The sequence below is a fragment of the Crocodylus siamensis genome, chromosome 8 (genome assembly GCF_052110815.1).
Source record: "Crocodylus siamensis isolate JL-2025a chromosome 8, ASM5211081v1, whole genome shotgun sequence".
Lineage (NCBI taxonomy): Eukaryota > Metazoa > Chordata > Crocodylia > Crocodylidae > Crocodylus > Crocodylus siamensis.
Window position 1 is genome coordinate 14,832,724 of NC_143402.1, and position 22,316 is coordinate 14,855,039.

General features: G+C 45.0%; 1 protein-coding gene across 3 annotated transcripts in view; it reads right to left on the minus strand.

Moving 5' to 3' along the window:
• Positions 1 to 7,837: 7,837 nt before the first annotated feature.
• Positions 7,838 to 22,316, minus strand: part of LOC149858107 (synaptotagmin-like protein 2) — a 67,498-nt gene continuing 53,019 nt past the window's right edge. For all 3 annotated transcript variants that reach the window (XM_090060283.1, XM_090060284.1, XM_090060282.1), the window contains 5 exons: positions 22,131 to 22,292; positions 19,054 to 19,132; positions 17,961 to 18,063; positions 16,052 to 16,257; positions 7,838 to 13,739 (listed from right to left, as the gene is read on the minus strand). In XM_090060283.1, coding sequence (XP_089916409.1) covers positions 13,594 to 13,739; positions 16,052 to 16,257; positions 17,961 to 18,063; positions 19,054 to 19,132; positions 22,131 to 22,292 — 696 coding nt within the window. In that variant the 3' untranslated portion in view covers positions 7,838 to 13,593. The remainder of the gene's footprint in view (positions 13,740 to 16,051; positions 16,258 to 17,960; positions 18,064 to 19,053; positions 19,133 to 22,130; positions 22,293 to 22,316) is intronic.

The window sequence follows — 22,316 nt, forward strand, 5'->3', positions numbered from 1 at the left end:
TCACCTGCCATTTCCTTTCATACCAGGAAGCTCTTTTAGCCCTTCTGTTTCTAGTTACCCTGCCGGTCCAGTGTCCCTCCTGGATGCCTGCCCTGGTGACTCACGCAGGGGAGCACGAGCAGCTTTGACACTGGACTTGGTTCACCTTCGCAAAACTGTCTTCAAGGCCAACCCAGCACATCTGGATATCCTCAGTCCCAGTGAAACCTGGAGGCCGCCCTGGGTAGAAATGAGACCAGTCTTTGACTCTCCTATTAGACTCAGGCTCAAAATTATACAGGGAAGAGTTGTATAGTGTAGAATAGATGAAGGCTGAGCTAAAGGCCCTACTTTGAGCTTATAATGTGCTCACTAAACAGCTCATGTACATAGTAAACCTGCATGCAGGTTTTTAGGAGCTATAGAATAAAGAGGCTGTTCCTTGCCTTGGAATTTATTTTAAAGCTAGTAAAGCCAGGGGCATAAAGAGCTTGTGCAAGCCTTTCCTCAGACTTACTCTCCAGGATTCCTGCTGTCAGCTTGAGCTTCCCCGCTGCGCTAGTGGCTGAGGCTCTTGGCGGTTCTTGCAGGCAAGGCTTTTAAAATCCGCTTTCAAACCTGTGCTTGGCTTATTGCAGTATCTCTGCCAAGCTGAATCTCTGCTCCACCCCAGAGCTGGCTGCACTTTAGTGGGCATTGAGGAGACGAAATGACTGATATTTTCAAAGCCAGCCATAGCTTTGATTTTTTTACTCAATGGGAGCAATGAATCCCTTGAGAATATTTGAAAATGTTGGCCCTAAATTCTAGCTTGTACATCTCACCTTTAATCCCCAGGTGCCAGTGCACTTCACCACACTCATTTTGTAGCTGGAGTGATGAGGTCCTGGCAAGGCAACATGACTTGGGCCAGGTCCCCACGGAGAGACATAGGTAAGCCCCATTGTTTCTGTGATAGTGTGGGTGGCTGTGTCCGTCCAGCTACTTCCTGTCCATGATCCGGCAACTGGCAGGAGCTGATGGGCACTAGGCTGCAGCAGGCTGCAATGGTCCAGCACCTCTGCTTGTGCTGTCACATGAGTTCTGCCTTCCTCTGTCAGGTCCCATGTAGGTCCCACTAGGTCTTAGTGTCCTCAGACTAATGTGAGGACAGGGTCAGACCAGTCACCACATTTGGGCTTAGGAAGGACTGTTACCCCATGGTCAGTGGTACAGACTAGGTTTTTTTTCCTTTCGCTGTAGCCTGGGATGACCTTCTTTTTTTTGGCTGTAAAGTGCATTTTAACAGTCCTCGCAGAAGCAGGACAGTGACTGCCACATTGTCCCCCTGCTTTAGCTGTGGCAGGTTAGGGTGCTGCATCTCATGGTTGTGTCAGGGTTGCCTGTGTACTTTTAATAATAGATTATACAAGGATTGGCTTGGGATGGATCCCACCAAGCTCTTTGCATTATATTTGCAAAGCAACCATGGTCGGTGCAGCTGGGAACACCATGGAAAGGAGGAGCTCTCTCACTGCTCTGTGTCAGATGCCAGGAGTGTACAAAAAATCCCCCAACCTGCTTTGCCTCAGGACTGGTTCAGTGCTGCAGGGGGCACAGATATGGTTTTGCCTTCTTACAGCATCACTGTTGCCAGCAGCGAGTTATCCACACTAGAAGCCCCTGGTCTAGTTTTCATCACGTCAGTGCTTGTCCCCAGCCTGCTTGCTTTTGGGCCACAACTAAATGCATAGCTGAAAAGATACTCTGGGGAGGCTTGACTTTCCTGGTGAGGTAATCCTTGATGAATGCCAGCCAGTACATCAGTTTTGCAGCATGGCAGTGAAGCTTTGCTGGAAAGGGTGTCTGTCAAGTGGCTGTGTATTGACAGTGATGCCTGTGCCACAACTGGAACAGATCTCGTGTGCATGGCTCTAGCTGCTACTATCTTTTGATTTGAAAAGAGCGATGAGACACTTGCAGACTGCAAATACACGGGCATGGTGGATGTGTCAGGTGTCTGCTGCTATGCAAGGTTGCACTGGCTGCCAAAATGCTTCATCTTTCTAGCCAAAAATCTACCAAACGCTGTCTAAAGGCTCTCCGCATGAGGTCAAAGAGCCAACAGGATGGCTTAGGTATCCTCAGTTATCTGAGTCCCCAGAAAAAGCAAATGCTCTTTCAGCTATACACATTTCACATGCCAGTGAAGCCAATAATTGTTCACCAGTTTTCTTTAGATTCTGCACCCTCCCCAGCAAATGCTGAACTGCAAACCTATTGCTTCTGGGAAGGGCAGAGGGGCCAGCACTGGTCTTCTGTCATGAGTGCCAATCGATGCCTTCATGTTGTGAAATTAAGGTTGTGGAAACATTGCCATGTGTGCGTACCTCTACTGCAGGGAGCAGCCGCGAAAGGTGACAGAACTGCATACATGCCTATTTGTCATTCCCCCATGCTGTTGTAGGCTCAGGGCCTTATTATTTCCTGTCTGATTAGCAACAACGTGTCTCCAGTTTGTTCAGGGTTTTTTTGCCTCAGCAGCCTATTACACCAGAGCAAAGTTTCAGGACCTGCTCCCAGGTGTCATAGAGCGGAGGTGAGGGGTCGTGACACCCAGAAGCCTCTTTATGCCCCCCTGGAAGTTGTGGTCCCCAGGCAGCGATCCCACAAGTGGTTGTTATTTTACTATGCCATTGCGTGACACTGGCAATTTCTGACTTTCAAGCCTCGGTTTAATGACTTCCCATATTAGTAAGAAGCAACATTAATGTAAACAGCTGATTCACAGAAATACAGAGAACGGTAATCACTTGCTGTTGCTAAATGGCTTGTGATGATAAAGCTGAAGAATGGTGCCTTATCGTGGCTGCATATTTTCAAGTGCACTGAATCTGGGTTCTGCAGTTTACATTTCTGCAAACAAAATACCAGAGCTGTGAGCCCAAGCTCTGCTGAAACCTGAAAGTCTAGATATAACCCAACAACAATCACATTGCTGGGGGGTGGCTAGAAATCCTTGGCCACCCCTCTGACCATTGGAGCAGGGATCCACAACCTTTCGCTCACAGGCTGGATTCATCTTGCAGGACAGTTTTTTCTGGTGTGCAACGCCTGGATCTTGGCAGCCATTTGGTGGCAGGACGCTTCTACAGTGATGCGGGGATTCACATGGGCAGCAGTGGTGGGTCTGAAACACCAGCTGAAGCAAGTGAGCATGTTTTTGGCTCACTACTGGGGCCTGCATTAGAGTAGTTGTTTGCATTGGACTTAGGTGTGTAAGTGGCTCATTTCAATTGCTTCTGAGCAGACACAATGCACTAAGTCCAGGAGTCCAAGGGGTTTTCAGGCCAATATGGCAGTCCCTAATGACACTAAGCACTTCAATCAGTTTTGAAGCAGCTGGTTGGGGTTGATTTTGATTCCTTTTTGTGCCTAAATCCCACCCAAGTCCTGTTTAGATGCATTTAGGGTCAATTCAAATCTAGCTCTAGATACTTTTTCTGGACAAAATGGCATTTCATAAGCCTGAGTGACTTAGCACCTTTGCGGCTGCTGTGTGCAGTCACTTTGGGTAGTTCTTTGTGACACCCCAAAGTCCTATTTAGGCACCTACAGCTCTGTGGCTATAAACATGGCTAATGAGATCACAGTCAAATGGAAGATCCCCCCCTTCGCAGGATCCCCCACTTTCCCTGGGGCCATTAGAGCAAGGGACTGCGGCAGTGCGGTGCAACACCATCACCACCACCACGTCTGGCCTGGCCAAAGGCCACAGACTCCAGCCAGGGCATCAGCCTTGTCACTCGCTACAGCCTTTTCCTCCAAATACATGACCAGTTATCTGTGATTTATGGCCTTCATAAACAACCTGGGCTTTTTACACCCTTGAATTGGCAGCTGGAGATTTAAGGCATCTCCGATATGATGGCAGAAGTACAATAGGTGCACAGTAAGCCCTGCCTGGCATTGCATGCTCCATGCAATTTTAATGCCTTTTCTGTTTCCAAGGCTATTAACAAATAAAATCAATGGGATGTACGCTTCCACCATGCCACTCATTCAGGAACCTGCAAAGGCCACTCACTGCCCCCCCCCCGCACGCAGCGACGCATGGGAACTTGTGCCTTTTAATCAAAGGTGACTTTCTATATTCTACTCAGTAAAGAAGCCGACGTTCGGACATTGAAGCACAGGGCCTGAGTCTGATGTATTTTACACTGGGGCATTTCTATCGACTGCCCGGGAGCTGCTCCTGATGCAGTAATGGAGTAAGCCCAACAAGAATGAGTTCAGGATCTGTAATGGTTGGGACCTGATATACTCACAGCCTCGTGTGTTGCACAGTTACAGCCACTTGGAGTTGGTGGTGTTTACACTCATTTAGTATCCTGAATTGGGCCTGGTCGCCTCCTGACTTAAGGCAATTTTTATGCTATATGCCACTGGAACGACTCCTGTTGCAAAGGCACTCAGATGCCAACCCAGTGTAAAGAAACCAAGCTGGTTTATACCAAACAATGCATCTGGTTTCTAACTGCTGCAGTATCAGTGATAACATAAACACACAATGGGATTGATTAAAATGCGTCTCAGTTAACTCCATGCAGAAGACAGCTCGTTAGACAGTTAGGTAGTTAATTACACAAGCGATCAGGCGCATCCTCACAGATGCGAATCCAAAGCAGCTTACAGCTGGAACTGGAAGGGGTTGTACAGCGTACCCAAGAAATGATGAGCAGTGCATGCGAATGGGAAAGCCAGAAGGCGCAGGAAAGTGCTAAGAGGACAACTGTTTGTTAGTAGTTGTACAACATCAACAGTTTTCAGGGGCCTATGAAAAATTTCCTCTAGGCTTGAGCGCCAGGCTGTGACAAAAGAGGCTGAGTGGGCCTGCAGGCCTGGCGAGGCACGCTTCGGGCAGGGATGGACAGGTGTCGATGTAGATAGTTGCAGTGGATTGTTTCACAAGTAGGGCATCTCCTTTTCACCCCAGGGGGAGACCACAGAGTGGTCCTGACATCAGGCACAGAGACTGCCCTGGGACTGGTTCTCCATGACATGAGGTTTCATTTGATTGGGTGGGTGACATCCCCAGGTTAACAGTATAGTTTTGCTGCAGGTGTGGCTGTCTAAGCCAGGAAAAGAGAGAGAAAGAGGCCCCCCAGGGGGCACAAATAGAAAGTCCCGAGGAGGAGGATGTAGTAGAGAGGACAAACAGAACTGCAGTGGCACAATAAAGACCAGTGGTTTGGAGCCAAGCTGTCTGCCACGCTATCTGGGATGTGGGCATGCTTACCCCTTAAAGAGGGAAGCACCCCGCTTCCTAAAAGCTGAGCAAAGAAAGCGCTCTCTGAGGGTGTGGGGGAGGATACTACGGCTCTCTAGGGAAGCCAGGGATAGAGAAGAGGAACCAGGGTCTCAAGAGGTTCACAGCCCATAGGTTGTTGGAAAGGTTACAGTGACAACGTGCTACTTTATTATCCATAGCAAGGAATCCTGGGATAAGAGCGCCATTTGCCTTTTGCAGTGATTTCTCTACTGCAGACATTTGCCAACAGAACCACACTAAGATGCATCAGCTCTGTGCCGCCAATTAGCCAACACTAGTAAAAACTTTGGGTCACTGCTAACCTGGACCAGCTTTTGTGTCAGTGACCCAGAGTTGCAAGGCATGCTTTAGCCTTCCAGTATCATGAGGCACCCAGTCCTTCTAAAGCAATACTCTAATTATTATGTAATGTCCTATTTACATAGACCGGGATCGCCCTTGCCTCTGGGAGGGCACTGAACCAAATATGGAAAAAAATTAGACATGTATAAGTCAGCAGGACCAGATGAACTCCGCCTGCGGGTGCTGAAGGAGCTGGCCGACGTCACCGCAGAACCCCATGTGAAACTGTTCCAAAACTTGTGGCGCTCCGGAGAGGTCCCGGAGGACTGGAAGAGGGCCAACATCACACCGATCTTCAAGAAGAGGAAGAGGCAGGACCTGGGTAACTATAGGCCAATTAGCCTAATTCTATCCCAGGGAAAATCCTGGAAAAATTCATTAAGGAGTCTTTGTGCGATAGGCTTGCAGAAGGTAGGATTCTGAACAACAGCCAGCATGGTTTTGTTGCGGGCAGGTCTTGTCTAACCAACCTCATCTCCTTTTATGATCAGGTGACTCGCCACCTGGATAAGGGAGAAGTGATGGATATTGTATACCTTGACGTCCAAAAAGCCTTTGATCTGGTATCCCACAATGTTCTCGCAAGAAAATTGGAAGATAGTGGGCTTAACTGCAAGATGGGTAAGTGGGTACAAAGCTGGCTGCGGGGCAGGACCCAGAGAGTCCAATGAACGGGTCTGTGTCATCCTGGCAAGAAGTGGGCAGCAGTGTGCTGCAGGGGTCGGTGCTTGGTCCTGTACTTTTCAACATCTTCATCAGTTATTTGGATGAGGGGGGAAAGAGCTCACTGGCCAAGTTCACAGATGACACTAAGTTATGGGGAAGCGTGGTCACGCTTGAAGATAAACTACAAATACTGGCAGACATGAATGACTCATGCCCTCCGCGTCTGCGGGGTGGGACACGGCGGTGGCGGGAGCACGGCGGTGGTAAGTGGGGGAGCTCCTGCAGACACCGCCAGCACTATCGGCAGTGAGGGGGAGGGTGGCAGTGCATTTTTCTGGGGGTGCACATGCACCCCCTACACATCACCCCGGCAATCACCTACCCTGGAAATCTTCCCATGAAAACAAGTTAGAAATCAGGTCCTCGCTGTTGCTTGGAGAACTGTAAGCATGAGCTCCAGTGCTTTATTTCAGCCTACTTGACCTAAGCAGCAGGTTTCCTGATCAAAAGTGAGATCAAGGACAAGACTGGCTCCATTGGGAGTGGTGTAGCCATCTGAGTCCTCCCAGTGAGAGAAAAGGATCTTCTTATAAACAAAGAAATCCAGTCAGATTGGGAAGAATTGGTACTAAGGTGGGAGGGGTGGTTATTGCAGTTTTGTTCAGCGCAGCCTGGGTAGGTGATCTCCTTACATGGTTAGAAAACAGTTCTCTATTTTCCCCTTTGAGAATTGCCTTCAATCACTTGTTTACAGCTTGAAAGTTACGTTTGATTGTTAGCAACCAGCAGGGCTAGATTAGGGATGCAACATGCAGAGTCCAATTTGGTTCCTGTTGGAGTCAACAGAAGCTTTGCCGCCGACTACAGTGGCAGCAGGGTGGGGTTCCTGCGGCGGAAGAAAGCAAAATGCAGCTTGGATGTAAGAGGAAACGCTGTTCAAACACAGTGAACACGGCCCATGAATATTCTATCAGGCACACTTTTATCAGACGCTCAGCTCCTGGGCTATGAAGAGCATTAGTTCCAGGGGCTTTGTCCTTGTGCCTTTGCATTTAATACGTTTTTCTGTTTTGCAGGCTGCTTTGCACAAAAATGATGATCTTGACAGAAGTCCCGAAAAGTGCCCTGAATTTTAGCCTGCAGAAATAGCTCTCCCACCTTTCCTTCCAAAGCAGGTCATTAACGCAGAGATGGCCTGCCTGATTCTGGCATGGGAGAAGGATTTACCAGGACAGTGCTGGCAGGACCAGTCCTAAGTGACTTTTCATTTGTTGAACAGAAATTATTTGCCTGTTTAAACAACTGCCTTTCCCAGCTCCAAGCCTGAGTGGCAGCTTGTAAACAATCTACAAAGCCTCAGTAGAAATAAGCCTTCATCGACCATTTGCTACATTCCCCAACACTCATCTGTCTGGTGACAACACAATACCAACATCAATCACTCAGGGGCTGATCATGCCTGTATGTAAGTCAAAGGACCTCAGCACTCCCACAATCAGGCCTGCCTTACCGTTCAGTCTCCCAGCTTCCTGATGCCTGAGCAGCAGCACAAAACCCAGTAATCCTTGTCTGAGCTACTACCACTGAAGTCACTGGCAAAGCTCCCACTGATCAGAGTGGAGGAGGTTCAGGCCTTTAGACCTTAGTCCTGTGAGATGTCAGAGGAAGATAAGCCTGCACATCACCTCCCAGGATCAGTGTCTGTCCTATCCCAAACGTTTGCCTCCAGCAGGTGCACTGGCTCCTGACCTCCTTACCCAGGTTTTATTCATATTTTGCAAATTTATTTCAGTGGGAATTTCACTGGAGTGAGCAGTGAATAAAAAGCCAAAGGAGGGCTTGGCTCATTCAAGACTGCTCTACGGCATGCTGTACCCATCTCCTCAGGACCGCTGCCAGCCTCAGGGAGTGAAGAGACCAGAGACTTGTTCTTTGCACGTGGCTTTTCCTTTCTAGGAATCCAGCTAGGCTCATCCCATCATCTATTTTTAGCTTAACAAAAGGCTCTCATGAGCAGTAAATATCCATTTGTGCTCGGGACTCCCAGAGAGTGTCTGGTGCGATGAAGTGTGTGTCATAAAGTGGGGAGCTAGGGAAAACCTCAGGAACTGGCCCCATTCTGGAAAAGTCATAATTGCTGACACCCTAGTGTGAGGTTTCATGGCACTCTCCTAGCAGCCCTACAACTCCAGAGGGACTTTTTGAGGCTGCTGTGAATAGAAGGATCAGAATCGTGGCATTATTAGGAAAGCACCTACAATGCTAATTGCTTTCCAGACAATCACGATCCTTTCTCTTGAGGAGCTCCCAATACCCAGCCAGACCCCATATGGTGGGGTTTCCATTTCAGAAATTGTTCCATGCTTAAGTAAGATTCTTTAAAAGTGCGGGGCCTGATTCTGTATTCCCCCAACTTTTGCACCAACTTAAGTTTTAGTGGTATTATTTCAAAGATCTGAATTTAAGTCAATTATCAAAAGCCTGTATCTGGGCACCCCTGTAATTATCAAAAAATCTAATGGTCAGCCTCTTCTCAACAAACAAAATTAGCTGCATATGTACAGGGGTTGCTCTGCTATAGTGGTCTTCAGGCTCATGGTAGATGGTGGCTAGAAAATGGTATTTAGAGGTTTGCTTTTGGGAATTGGCTTATAGGAACTACATACACAATAGTCCAGGGCGGCAGCAAGCGTTAATTGATTTCTAGAGTCCTGGTCACACAGTCACACACTTCTCACAGACTTTAGGGCAGACAGGGGGTGTAACACAACAAAGCCAACGGATATACACATAGCCTGGGAAATTGTGGGCATATACCACACTATTCCATAACATAAGATAAGGTGACATCATCTCACAAGGCCCCAAAGTGGAGGCCTGAGTTTTTCGGTTTTGGGTGAACAGATCAAATTAGGAGAAGAGCCAGGAAAGCCCAAATTAGGATATGTGCATGTGCTGGGCTTGTGAACTAAAGGAACATGCTGACAGGACAGAATGTGGACAGTATGGCGACCACAGAGGGACCAATCAGTGATAGCTATGAAGAGTCATCAGGAGGGAAAAAGAATACAAAAACAGAGCCTTTATTACTCTAAAGGGTCCCCGAGAGGGGAACCCAAGGCACGATGGACAGAAGGCATACCACCAGCCCATCTCATCCACTCCACTTGGGTAAAGAGCAGGGAAGAGAGCTGGGCTTCCCACTTCCAGGCTGCTGACACTTGACATTCAAGAGAACCTCAGAGCGAAGCTCACGTCCTGGCCAGACGAACTTTGACACTGATGACAGCTCTAGGATTGGTAGCTATAGGACTGTGTGCATTATACTTTTCTGTTATCACTATGCATCAATACATTTGCCTATTATCAAATAGAAAGGTCATGGTCGGTCTGAGGGTACCACCCGGAACAATGTATCTGGGTCATAAATCCAGTGCCAACAGTAGATACACAGTATAATATACTATTTACAAACCTCACAATGTCTTTGTACATATGCCATATTTTAGCAAGAGTTATCCACTATCTTCTGACAAAGTTCATGCTAATGCTAATGAAATAGCCTCCTGGAAAACAGTTTGAACAGTAACAAAACAGTAGCACCACTTTGAGATGAAAAACAGACAAGTATATTTATAACTAAGTGCCTATATACCTAAAGAAGAAAACTTATTGTGAATGTACGTGGGATTATCTGAATTAAAGTGTGGTTTATTGATTTAGTTTTGCATACATTGATCACTTTTATACATTCCTTTTAGTTAATTTAAAAAGCTCACAAAAATACAAACATTGCTTTTGTAAGCAAATCTTGTTACTAAATAGATTTACATTGTCAGGGGTTACACTAATACTAATTTCTCCCTGTAGCTCATATATTTCACAATAACATTGATTTTGCTTTTTTGCTGTCTTGGTGATGACCAGAGCTGGGCAAATACTTAGCAATGGATAATTTAGCCTTTGACTCTTGCCCTCTCTTAACACAGAGGATGAAACTTTGGATGTTGGTCAAGATCCACTACTTATTTCTGCCAACGTGTCTGAAGCTAGTTCATGAGCTGTTAATTGCAAGTATTTGATATTCACCATTTAAGTCATTGTGATTGGGTGCAAGTCACATTATACATTACTGTTTCCTAATTGGACAAGCAAAATCGCTTGTCATCTGGCCTGCTATGCTCTCTAGCAAGGCTATTGCAAATTCAACATTTGCTATTTGAATAATCATTCCTGCTTGGAAATTCTCTGGCTAAGTGTTACAAAAAGCAAATGTGAGAAAGGCACAAATGGAAGGAAAGTACATACCTTCATGAGCACAGAAAAATGCTTAGCAACCTCTGGTCTATAGGATTTGCTCAGCTCAAGTCCCAATATTGACATTTTAATTTAAAATAAGTTTGACCTTATCATTTTTGATTTCACAGATCTCCCTACTCAGATCACTGTGACTACTGCTGTGCCATGCAAGGGATTACAAGGGATTAGTGCTCACTGGATCTAGTCTTAAGAATCATACTTTGGCTTCAGCTGTACATGAAGATCCCAAAGACTACCGATAGTCAGGGACAATACGGCCTAGAACAGGGGCTGGACAAAATGACCTATAAAGGTTGCATGCATCTATCTGGGGAAGTTATCTTTACTGGGTCCATTGCTATGGCAATGTAGCATCAGTGGGCACTAAACATGGCACCGCCACTACTGTGCAGTAGGGTCATAAACAATGCCTGCATCGCTGGGATTGTGCAATACCGGCAGGTACTGCACAGTCATTTAGTACTTGCCAAAGTATGCATAGATGCACCCACTATGTACTAAATACCCCGTCTCCTTAAGGGAGTTTGATTAGGTCATCATCAGGATTTGTTTGTTTTGCGATTTCCAAATGATATGCATAGATGCACCCACTATGTACTAAATACCCCGTCTCCTTAAGGGAGTTTGATTAGGTCATCATCAGGATTTGTTTGTTTTGCGATTTCCAAATGAATCCCCAGACTGACTAAACATGAACCTTTGCTGTTGCAGCCCATGGGAAAGATGCTTTGCCTCTTGAAGACGGAAGTCACAGATGACGGCTATCAGTATCATAAGCCACATACCAACAGGCCATAAACTTATATTTGCTAAAAGTTTCTCCAGTCCTACATACGACATTGACAATAAAAGTGCCACCTGCTTTTGCTGATAAAGTGCTTTCCACTTATTCAGACAGATAAGACATGGTATGTTTTGCTACCTCACACATGACTCAGCTACAAACATATACTGCTTGGCTGTGTAATCTTCTACTCTGATGTGCTAATAAATATAAAAAGCTGCTTAAATTAATCAGGGCTTAATTTAAAATATACAAACAACTGACAGATTAACAGAAATCCCCCAAGGAAGCTTAATGCAACCCCCCCTCGCCCTCCCAATATTCACAATGCTTTGAGTGAATTCATGCAAACCAACTGCCAGGACAAACTTGGTCCATTAACACACTTTTCCCCCCACTTTGGTGGCACTGAATTGCAAATGATCTGAATCTTGGACACAGAATCAGTAACAAGTGGAAATACTGAAAGGAACTTTTTTCAGGTCCTGACACGCTGTGTAAAGGGCAGTTCTGGCACATTTTGCACACTTGTTATTGTAAACTAGTGAGAGAAGAAATAGGCTTGTATTTGTATGTGTCAGCTGGTTTCTAAAATGGGTTTGGTAAACAAGAGGCTTGTTTTCACATTAAAAATAAATTAAAACAATTTACAACACCCTAAAATGGGCTTCTTTTGAATCCTCTGAAGTGAAACAACTTCCACATGTTCCACAGAAGCCATTTTTCATTTCTTGACCAGCTTAGGTCAACATTGTGCTATTTTGTATTAAGATCCAGTCACCAGGCAAGCTACCTCTTTAGGAGCTGCTACTTTGCACTGGGAAAGAAGGATTTTTTAAAACATGACAATAGCTCCCACCTCTTTCTTTGGTTACTCGGATGGTAGTATAGACGGGGGGACACAGAGAGCACCAACGCTCTAATCCGAACGTGTGCGCGTAAAGAAGAAATGATAAAGCTGCACCTAGTGTTGTACGTCTCGGCTGATACGAACTGAGAAGATGGGAAATTCTGCCAGCTGTTGATTAATAATAATTCCAGCTGGGACCTCAACTTGTTGATGTGAATTATGCGAAGGAAAGATCAGAACAGCAGCAAGGGACATAGAGCGCAGTGGGAAATTTCCTCAGCTCGCTCTTATACACAAACTGCTGCTGGTTGATTCAGTGTATACAGCTGTGGATCACTTACTTACCGTCTGTTTGGCACAAGGAGTCCCAAGCATCTCCTTGTTTTCCAGCTACAGTTCTGACCTTCCTTTCTTAATCTCTTTCATTAGGCAGATAGGGTATTTGTTTCAGATTTAAGTGTTTGTGGACAAGTAATTTCAAAGAAATGATTGGCTCATCAGTGACATGAATGCACCTTATATTTGGCCATATGGCTGCCAGCTAATTTATATTGCACTTCATTTTTCAAGAGACTTGCCCACGGTCGCAGAGGAAGTTCAAGGCAGAGCTGGGAGTAGGACCCGTATCTGCTAATCACCAGTCTGGGACATTATTTCCATGACCATTTCTCCTTTTTTTCAAAAGTAAGCAGAGCAGAACTAAAATATATTGACTACTTCATTGATATCCTGGTCACACTGCTTCACTGTCTGCTTCCAAAAGTCCTCTCCTACTTCAGGCTCACCTTGGATCCTGCAGCAACCCAAAATTAAATTTTCCTCCGTCACTGACATTTGTAACAGATGGGAGGCTCCCATCTGGGGATAATGTTCACTGGTGAGCCGCAGCGGTCTTGCCTTCAGTACCAAGCGTACCACTTGGGAGTAAGAATGAGTAATACCGCATTGCCGCCTTCTCTTTTTTACATCTTTCTCTCTGCATTGAAAAATGGCACAAAAAAGCAGCAATAAAATAAAACTGTATAAAAATAGCTATGCCTCCTCTTCCCTGCCAACATTCCTGGAGTCTGATGAAATCTAAGATATGGATTAGAAATGATTAAATAAAAAAGTAAACAACATTTCTTCTTGGCCGCCTGGCTAAGACAAAGTACAGCATCAGTTTAACATCTGCTAAGTCCTTTGCTGAGGGATTAATAATACTTATTAGTGTCTTCAAATCCCCATGCAGTCATCATCTAATTAACTCAACAATCATTTGGCCAGGGCTGGTTTCCGTTCTGTAGGAGTGGGTAGCTTTCCAGTTAATATGCTCATAATTTCAGTAGCATGGCAGACGTCTTATTTCAACTTTCTTCTCCCTGCCAGTGACCTCAGTGGCAATGACCCTTCTATCCATTCATTGGAAGCTGACATCATTTCCTGCCAAAAGGCCACCTCCTCCTGCGTGGAATCCATCCAGTCCACTGGGATGCCATAGCTAGACCCTGAGAAACAACAAGAAGGTGGTGATCATGGAAGAAGCAGCACAAGAAGTTATATATTACCAGCAAGAATGCTCGAAGTAAGAGAGCCCTGCCCTTAGGGTGTGATCCCAAATACTTCCCTGGGAATGCGCAGAGCACCTTGAACAGTTGTTGATCTGCTGTTAAGCAACCCAGTGTCACATAGACAAAGTCCAGGAAGGACTCTCATGACTTTCATTAGAAAACAACAACAGGTTCAGGTCCTTTCTTGCTTCTTCTTGATGGGGCAAGAAGGCCTACAGCATTGCTTGGTTGTTCTAGGTAGACTTGGTGGTGGCTTTGAAAGACTTTTTGGCATATTTTAAACCAAAAATTACAAGCTTGTCTACCCTGGAAGAACTGATGAAATGATGGCCTCACAGGAGTCAAGAGACTGAAACCTGACCAAATTTGAGAAGAGATTGTTTATCAAAACTGCTCAGAAGTCTTTGATTTTGTTCAAACACCTGACTAGCCATGGTTTGGCTACATGTGCACCACTATGAGAGCATGGAGACATAAGTTACATCATAATAGTACTATCAGAAGTGTTATATATGTCTGTACTCCTAAGCAGTCCAAATAACGTTACTTGTCCACTTAAACATATGTGGAATCAGGGCCTTAGAAAGCAAAATGTTTTACGTTCACCCAGTGCACACAACAATCCAGACAAGGGCCCGTGGGAAGAAATGTGACAGAAATGGTAAACAGATCATTAAGAAGCCAAATGAAGAGCAAGTCCAATTTCATAAAAAGGCCCCATTAACATTTGCAAGCCTTTCCCAGGAATAGTTCATGGAACACTGACTGCATTGTCACGACTGTTAAATATTGACAAAATGGGAAGAACTGAAAAAAAAATCATTTTTTAAAATGTAATTTCCAACCTATTACAAAACCTGAATGCAAATGACTGAACCTGTCTTGGGATTCATTCCAAACAGGTTTGAATCTTGTGCCATACTGGCCCGTGTCATACCAGGATAACAGTGTCTTCTACTTTTCTTCCATTTAGAAATCAAAATTATAACATTAGAAGAATGTGAACATTTCATTTCTAATTCAAATACTCAAACACATTTTCATGTGGCTAACACCTGTCTTTCAGTTCAAACAACATCTCTGACCAAATACATGTTTAAGTTCAGTCCACTGCTAATCTTGGATGTGGTATTTTTATATCTTGTACAAGAGCTACTTCATATTGGGGAGCTGCACACCACACACGGTGGCACGTTAGGAGATACAAAAGAGAATATGCCAGAGAATATGTAAGTGATGCAAAAGGCAGACCAGTGTTTTCCAATCAACACTTCATCTTGCATAATAATTTACAACCCTTTGAAATCTCTCGTCTGATCCTTATTTCTCAGCCAGCCCTCTTGCAACCATGCCTATACATTGAGTTCAGAATTCCTGAGCACTTCATGTAGAAAAATATAAAAGCGCAGCCAGGGTAACTCACAATCTGTCATGAGCCAAACAGGGGCCCACTGCAAGACAATGCACAATGGAGAATGGAAAGATTTCACCAAAATAGAATTCATTTCCTTAGCATCGGTACCATTGCTAATAGCTTACATATCAGGTAGCGACATTTTTTAGGTCAGCAATTTACAGCAGCAACTTTAAGATCCTAAGCGAGTCACTCTGGAACAGAAGTAATGATGCAAAGAATGACGGATGAACATCCATATGAGTAACAATGGAGCAACGAGACACAAAAAGCTGTGGTCTCTGCAGTTTACAGCACCTGGCACAGTGAGGTGCCATCTCAGTCAGGGCCCTTAGGCACCACTGTACCCTAAATCAGTCTAACAGTACAAGCTAGTTTACATCCAGCTGGCACTCCTTTTCCATTTTGCATGTTACTTCCAGATGCTGCAAAGTCAGCATGGATGAGCATGTACTGTGTATCCAGTGCCATACTGAGATACTAATTATTCCTAGTGCTTGTGCAGTTTAGCAGACTGTTAAGTGGGGAAGCTTCCCACATTCTTAGTGAGTGGACACTGTTTAGTCTTAGTCTTGAGGCAGAGGTAATTCTTATGATCCAGGCACTGATGTTTGGACAGAAATTCCTGACAGAGTGGGTTGGCCAGCGTATCCTTTTTGACGACCTCTGATCCAGGAGCAGCATGTATCATGTAAATACAATCAGTTATGCTTAACCTATGTCCAGACTCCCTACCACTGACTGCCCTCCCTTCATCAGGAAACTCACATGCAAGGCCCCGTTGTATTCTACTAAGCAGATGACATTCAATGAAAGGTAAAGGAAAGCAATTTACCTGTCCCAAGGCCTAACCTAATCCCGCCAAGGAAATGATTGGTCAGCTTTTCATGGTCCCACACAGTCAACTCAACACAAGCGTCTTTTAGGTCCTCTGTGTGGAACCCATCATATACAATGGTGTGATTAAAAAGAGGGTTTGTGTCTCTCTTTATAATTCTGGTCTTCTGGTAGCTCTTCTTACTGGTGTCCGGAAGCACGTAGCTTAGAGAGAAAAAAAAATACACCATACAATAGAGTATCGACAACCTTTAAAATATCTCTCTGCTGTTTTTGTCAGGCTATATCTGAATTAAACACTCCTCACCTCTAAGCAGAGGAGAAACCTAGTCTCAGAGCAACAATTCATCTTTTCAGACATGCAGAACTGGTTAACATTTTTGTATCAAAAGTAGTTTTTGCCAAAAATTTGCATTGGAGAAGTGATTTTCTTTCTTCTTTTTTAAAATAAATAGAAGTTTGGTTATTTTTGTCAAAAGTTGTCAACGTATTAGAAACCTTCCTTTTTCATAACTAGGGTGAACATCTGTCTACTTCTTTAATATCTCTAAAAAAGGACATTTAAAAATTTCATTTGTAAAAATTTAGAGAAAAGAAACATTTTGCAGTAATCCCATTTGTGTCTAAGTTGATTAACCAAAATGTCCACAGTAGCCAAATATAGATGGGAACATGGAAAAAAAAATTTTAAAAGGAAAAATGCCTTTTTTTTTTTACATTGTTACTGTACAATTTTGCTCGGTCATATAGTGGGACTTTCACACAAAAAACATTTAAATATTTTCTGAGAGATCTTTTTTCCCCCATTCTTTATTTTCCAAAAGGCAAATCAGTCAGGAGTGTCAAACTCATCTGGCCCCATGATCCTTTGACTCCCCCCATGTTGGGCACCATGTGCAGCACAGGTCCCAGAAGGGATGGAGTGGGCACCATGTGCTGTGCATGTAATGGACCAGACGGGGTAGAGGAGGGGGGTGGGCTATGTGTGGCATGGGTCCCAGAGCAGATGGAAAGAGCATGGGTCCCAGAGCGGGTGCCATGTGTGGGGCAGCTAGAATGGCTAGGGTGGGCTCTGCATGTAGTGTGGATCCCAAACCAGACGGGCTGAAGTGGGCACCATGTGCAGTGCGCATACTGGGTGTGGCGCATCAGGGTGTGGGACCAGTCTGACAGTGCGTGGGTCAACTCAGACCCAGGGGCAGCACCAGGGGCTGGATGACAGGGCTCAGCAGTTCTTTTTGGCACCCCTGTTTTAAGTTGTAGCTATGATTGTGAGTCCTATGGTTCAAGTAGAAATGTACTGATAATAAAATAAAGCCTCGCTTTTGGGTGTGTTCCCAAAGCTCAGGTGCCCTAGCACCCCTGAGGAATAGAGGCAGCATCTGCTTCAGAAGTCCACTCTTCGGCTACTTTTATAACGAATAACGGATTTTGTTGAGACCAAAACTACAAATGTGGGCTTACGCTGTGCGCTTCTAAGACCAAAACAGCTTACTTGTGCCAGTCTCACATACAAAATGAATAGAGAGGCAAGCCTCCCTAAAGCTTGCGTATATGACTGTTTATCCACAAAATTCTCAATTGCCTGAGCAGACAGGGCCAAGCACGAAAGCTGGTCCTCTGGCTTGACTCAGTCCTCTCCTAGATAAAACCCTTCCCCGAAGTAAGGACTTGAGATTTTGGCTCATAGTAAACAGGAAAGGCAATTAACTCTAGTTGATCCTCTAGAATAGAGGACGGTGTGCAAGATAATGGGCAGCTATTTATAGTGCGGAAAGCAGAGGCCCTGGCAGGTAAAACTGTCAGAAGGAAAGAAACATCCAGCTTTCTGGGTGCCTCTTTTCAGATAAATAAAGCTAGCACTACACCAAGGCCCTGCCCGCTTGTCCTCAGAGGCTCACACGTACCATTTCACGAAGGAGTCAACTCCAGAAGGACGTAACTGGGGAAGGTCTTTAGCATCTTTGACCCAGATATGAACTTCTCCAGATGGGGGATTCTTTGGACCTGCTATTTAGGAAAACAGAACTGCCATCAATCAATGAAGCGGAGGGGCTTCCTTCATTAGACCAGGAGGAGGTCGATACAGGGCCTGGCTGTGTCCACACCTTTCTCCAACGCAACCTCACGCAGATGCAAGTGGTGCTGGGTACGTGGCTATGCGCATCTGTTCCAGTGATAGTCCACACTGAAAATCCACCTCGAGACACTACCTGTAGCTAATATGATTCCCTTGTGGATCATAAAATTGCTGCATGCCCAGTGGAGCCACTTTACTAGGAGAGGCAGATTCATTAGCAGGGCCAGGGGTAGAAACGATAATAGGAGTGTAATCTGAAGCAGAGGCAGTGGCTAGACTGAAAGGCGAGAGAGGAGGCTGTGTAAGGGGGGGACCCAAAGGGCCATGGTAGATCTTTCTTGCTCATTCATCCTAAGCCTGGTGCAGTATTAACCTCCTTACACTCCTTTGCCCCTGGTAGAAAGGACATTTGCTTTAGGCCCATAGCTAAGCAGAATCTAGTCCTTTTGTTACAGAGCCTCTGCCCAACTCCTCAGCTGGCTCAAACCACTACCTTGAACATCTGTCTAGATCCAAGAGTCATCATGGTTTATCCATAGCCAAGACTCCCATCCTAACTTCAGCCTGTCCACTCCATAATTTCCCACCTGGATGACACCAGCCCGGTCAAAGTGAGTCTAAACAGGACTCCAGTTAGGACTTGCCAGCCCTATTCTCATAAGACATTGGTTAAAGGGCACAAGAGCAACCCTGTCTGCTCCAGGGTTGAGCAACGGGCTGCAAATGAGCAGGGTTAATTAAAACACAAATCATACCCAACATGAGGACTGAAATACAAAACACCTGGAGTTGTGCGTTCATGCTGAACACGAAGATCAGCTTCTGCTCTAATAAGATTACTCTTTAACCAGGCCTTAAATAGCATTGTTGTGTGCCCCCTCGTGCAGGCAATACATCTTAACATAGAAAATACATTTTACCTAAGCTTCCAGGCGGGACGTATTTAATAGAAAGATTCATCACTCCTCGATGATCCACACCATTACTGGCAGAAAGGCTCTAAAAGAGAAAGGACTATGACAGGCTGCACATGTATTAGCAAGAAACAGGCAGCATTTGAGTTCAGTGGGGGATGCTCAAGCTGAGAGCCCCAAGACAGGTATGGCTACAGCAGCCTGCTCCTCAGGGAAGGGCTCTTCACTCTCCAACATGATCTTTCAGAGCCCGTGGTCCAAATAGGTAAAGCTAGTTAGTGATTTGGGGTGCCTCCATTTGGGGCAGCACCCATCTTGAGACATAAAGGGGTCTGATTGTCAGACAGCAGGTACTTACCACCTTCTGAAAGCCAGGCCTCTATAAGGCATCTCAAATTGGGCATCCAAACATGGAGGTCACTACTCATTTGGAAAATGGATGCCTGAGTTATCAGGCTTTCAGGTCATGTGGGAAGGCCCTGTTACTTGCACACCAGTTTAAGGATGGGATGGAGTGGGGAAGGTTTTTATGGGGGGGAGCTATTCATTGTTATTGTCAAACTGATGTCAGGTTACACTGATGACAGAGAGGCTGCAGAGAGACTACATCATAAAATAAATATTCCCAGTAGGCTCATCTGGAATCACTAGGGCAGTATACATTGCCCACCGTGCATGTATGTTCCTACCCTCTTCTGATGGAATCAGAACTACCCAGTTGTGTGTAACTGGCTTATACTGCTTAAATACTAAAAGGGAATCTCCTTCAATTCAAGTGATGGGGGTCAGGCTTTTGAAGCAAGACAAACTTCACTCCCACCAGGAGAGTTCCTGCTGTACAGCCTGGTGACAAAAATGGAGTCTACTGCAAGCTGCAACAGCATGTTTTCAGAACCAGTCTTCAATAAATGAGTAAATTCCCTTCCTGGATCCACTTCAAAGACTGAAGCTATTTCTCCCAAAGGGGATGAACAGACGGTTCACCTTACTGGTGCTGGCAAGGGCAGGCAATGCTGCTGAGAGATGGGGACTGCTCTGGTCTTCTGGAAAGGTTAAGCCTCTCTTTAGGAAGCAGAGAAAAGCATACCATTTTTTTAACATCATTTTTTATAATTGTTTTCCTGTTAGAGAAAAACAGATGCCAAATGCTTTATCACTGCCAGGTTTCACACCCATAAGACTATTCCACCTAGGATTGTTATGTTGGTTTCAAAATGAGAAGGAAATGCAGCTACTAGAATGAGGAATCAAACACTCCTTTGTCCTAGCACTGGCTCTGACACTCACTTCCTCCATAGCCTTGGGCATGTCACATAACCTCCCTGCATCCATTTCCTAAAGTTTAAAATGGAGATAATGATAATGACTCACTCATTTCCCCAGAGGCACAGTGGGAATCAAAAATGTATCCAATGGATACATTACAGTCAATAGTATACATTATGGTCTTAAGTGCTGTATCATTATTATGTCCCTAAAGTAATTCTGTTACACAAAAGTTCAATATCCTCCAGTTGTTTGGAACCAAAATACTTACAAGCCTGATCCTACAACCATTACATGCAGTAGTGCTTACTCTTGCTATCAGTCTTGTGAAAACAAGCCTGCTTCAGGTCCAGTTGAATGACAATCTCAGTAAAGTATTAAATGGCTTCTACAGTTAACAGGGATGCATGACTGTACATACCACAGCCTCCTGGTGTGCAGCGAGCCTCTTTGTGGGAGCAAGTGTTATTTGTCTTAGCAAGGGTTTCAGAATTTGGTCTTAAACCACCTTAGGTACTAATAAAACAATGCTAATTAAATGGCAGAACAGTAAAGTGAGGTTGGCACGACTGTCACAGGAGTCCACATCTTACTTTCTGCACTGATTCAGGTGCTCCACTGTGCTACCGCTAAATGGAGTGCTGAGTATCCTATCGCTCTCCTGCAGCCAGTGCTTCTTCACCCATTTTGCTCCTTTGGCACAAACAGAGCTTGTCAAAAATTCAAGGAGCCATCAGAGTGGGGAATGGAAGCACAGCAGTTTCAGGGCCTATAGCAACCCTAGAGTCCTCTGTGTCAAGAGAAGAACATTACGTTCCCATCATCTCCACTGTACAAAGACACCAGGAGTTTGCTCCAGCTTTCTGCAGGAGTCATAAGTGGGCTCAGAAAAAAATTATTATTCCAAAAGGAGGGTTGGATTTGCTGTCATTATCAACACACCTCAGGACAGAAGAGTTAGGGAAGCTCTGCAGAGGTCACATGCACAAGGAAGTTCTCTGCAGAGGTCACCTTCTCCTCTCAGACCTGTGTCATACTAGTCCATGTGCTCATGGGCTACCATACCCGTTGCAGCTGTTGTGTCTGTGATAAATTGGCCCTACGTGAGCGGAGTCACTGGCTATAACTGTGCCCTTTCCTGCCTCTCTTCATTCCCTCTGCTGCGGTGCTCCTTTACAATGAATGCCCCAGACCTGGAGTAGGCCAAGGAAATAGCTCTATCCCTTCATTTCCTGATCTCCCTGCAGTGTGTTTCGAATACTTTACAAAGTTTGCCTTTGAAGGAAGGGAGTTCTTGTGGTTAACTAAGCTAAAACATTAGTCTGTCGGCAGATACTTCAAATGGCCAGCAGACCAGGCAAGTTGTAGCTTTGGGGTGTTTTAATGACCTCCACCTCCCATGTGCAGCATCTGCTGTACAGTGGAAGATAAATTGCATGGTGCATTTTTGCTGTGCCTTTGTTTGCATTGGCTTCTGACTGGTTTCCAGGTGCACATTAAATTGTTGATTTTGACCTAGAAATTGCAAGGGGGGCTAGGCTTTGCCTGCCTTCCTTCTCCATCCATCCTTAAGCTATGACCTTAAGCAATCCCAGACTTAAATCAAGAATTTACAATGACTCTGAGCTAATTTCCACTCAGTGCTGGCAGAGCCCACCACCATATACTGCTAGATTCTTTTCCAGGTGGGGAACTTTGTCCTTTCATCAGTATTGGGCCAGTTTGTCAAGTTAATAAGTGTGCTCTGTGCACTTGGAGCATTGCAGAAAAAAATCTTATCAAGAAATATAACTAAATGCTAGCTGCAATGCACTTACCCGTGGCTTCAATGTGTACCAGTTGAGTTTCTTGTTGCTCCAATCCCAGCTAGCTAGGTCTATTTCAATCTCTCCCAAGAAGCTGTTACGCCCCAGCGGGTCATTGTGCCACACGGAAAGATTCAATTTTTGGATCAGCAAGACCATCTTCTCTATTTTATACTAAGGGGAGAAAGGAGGATAGGT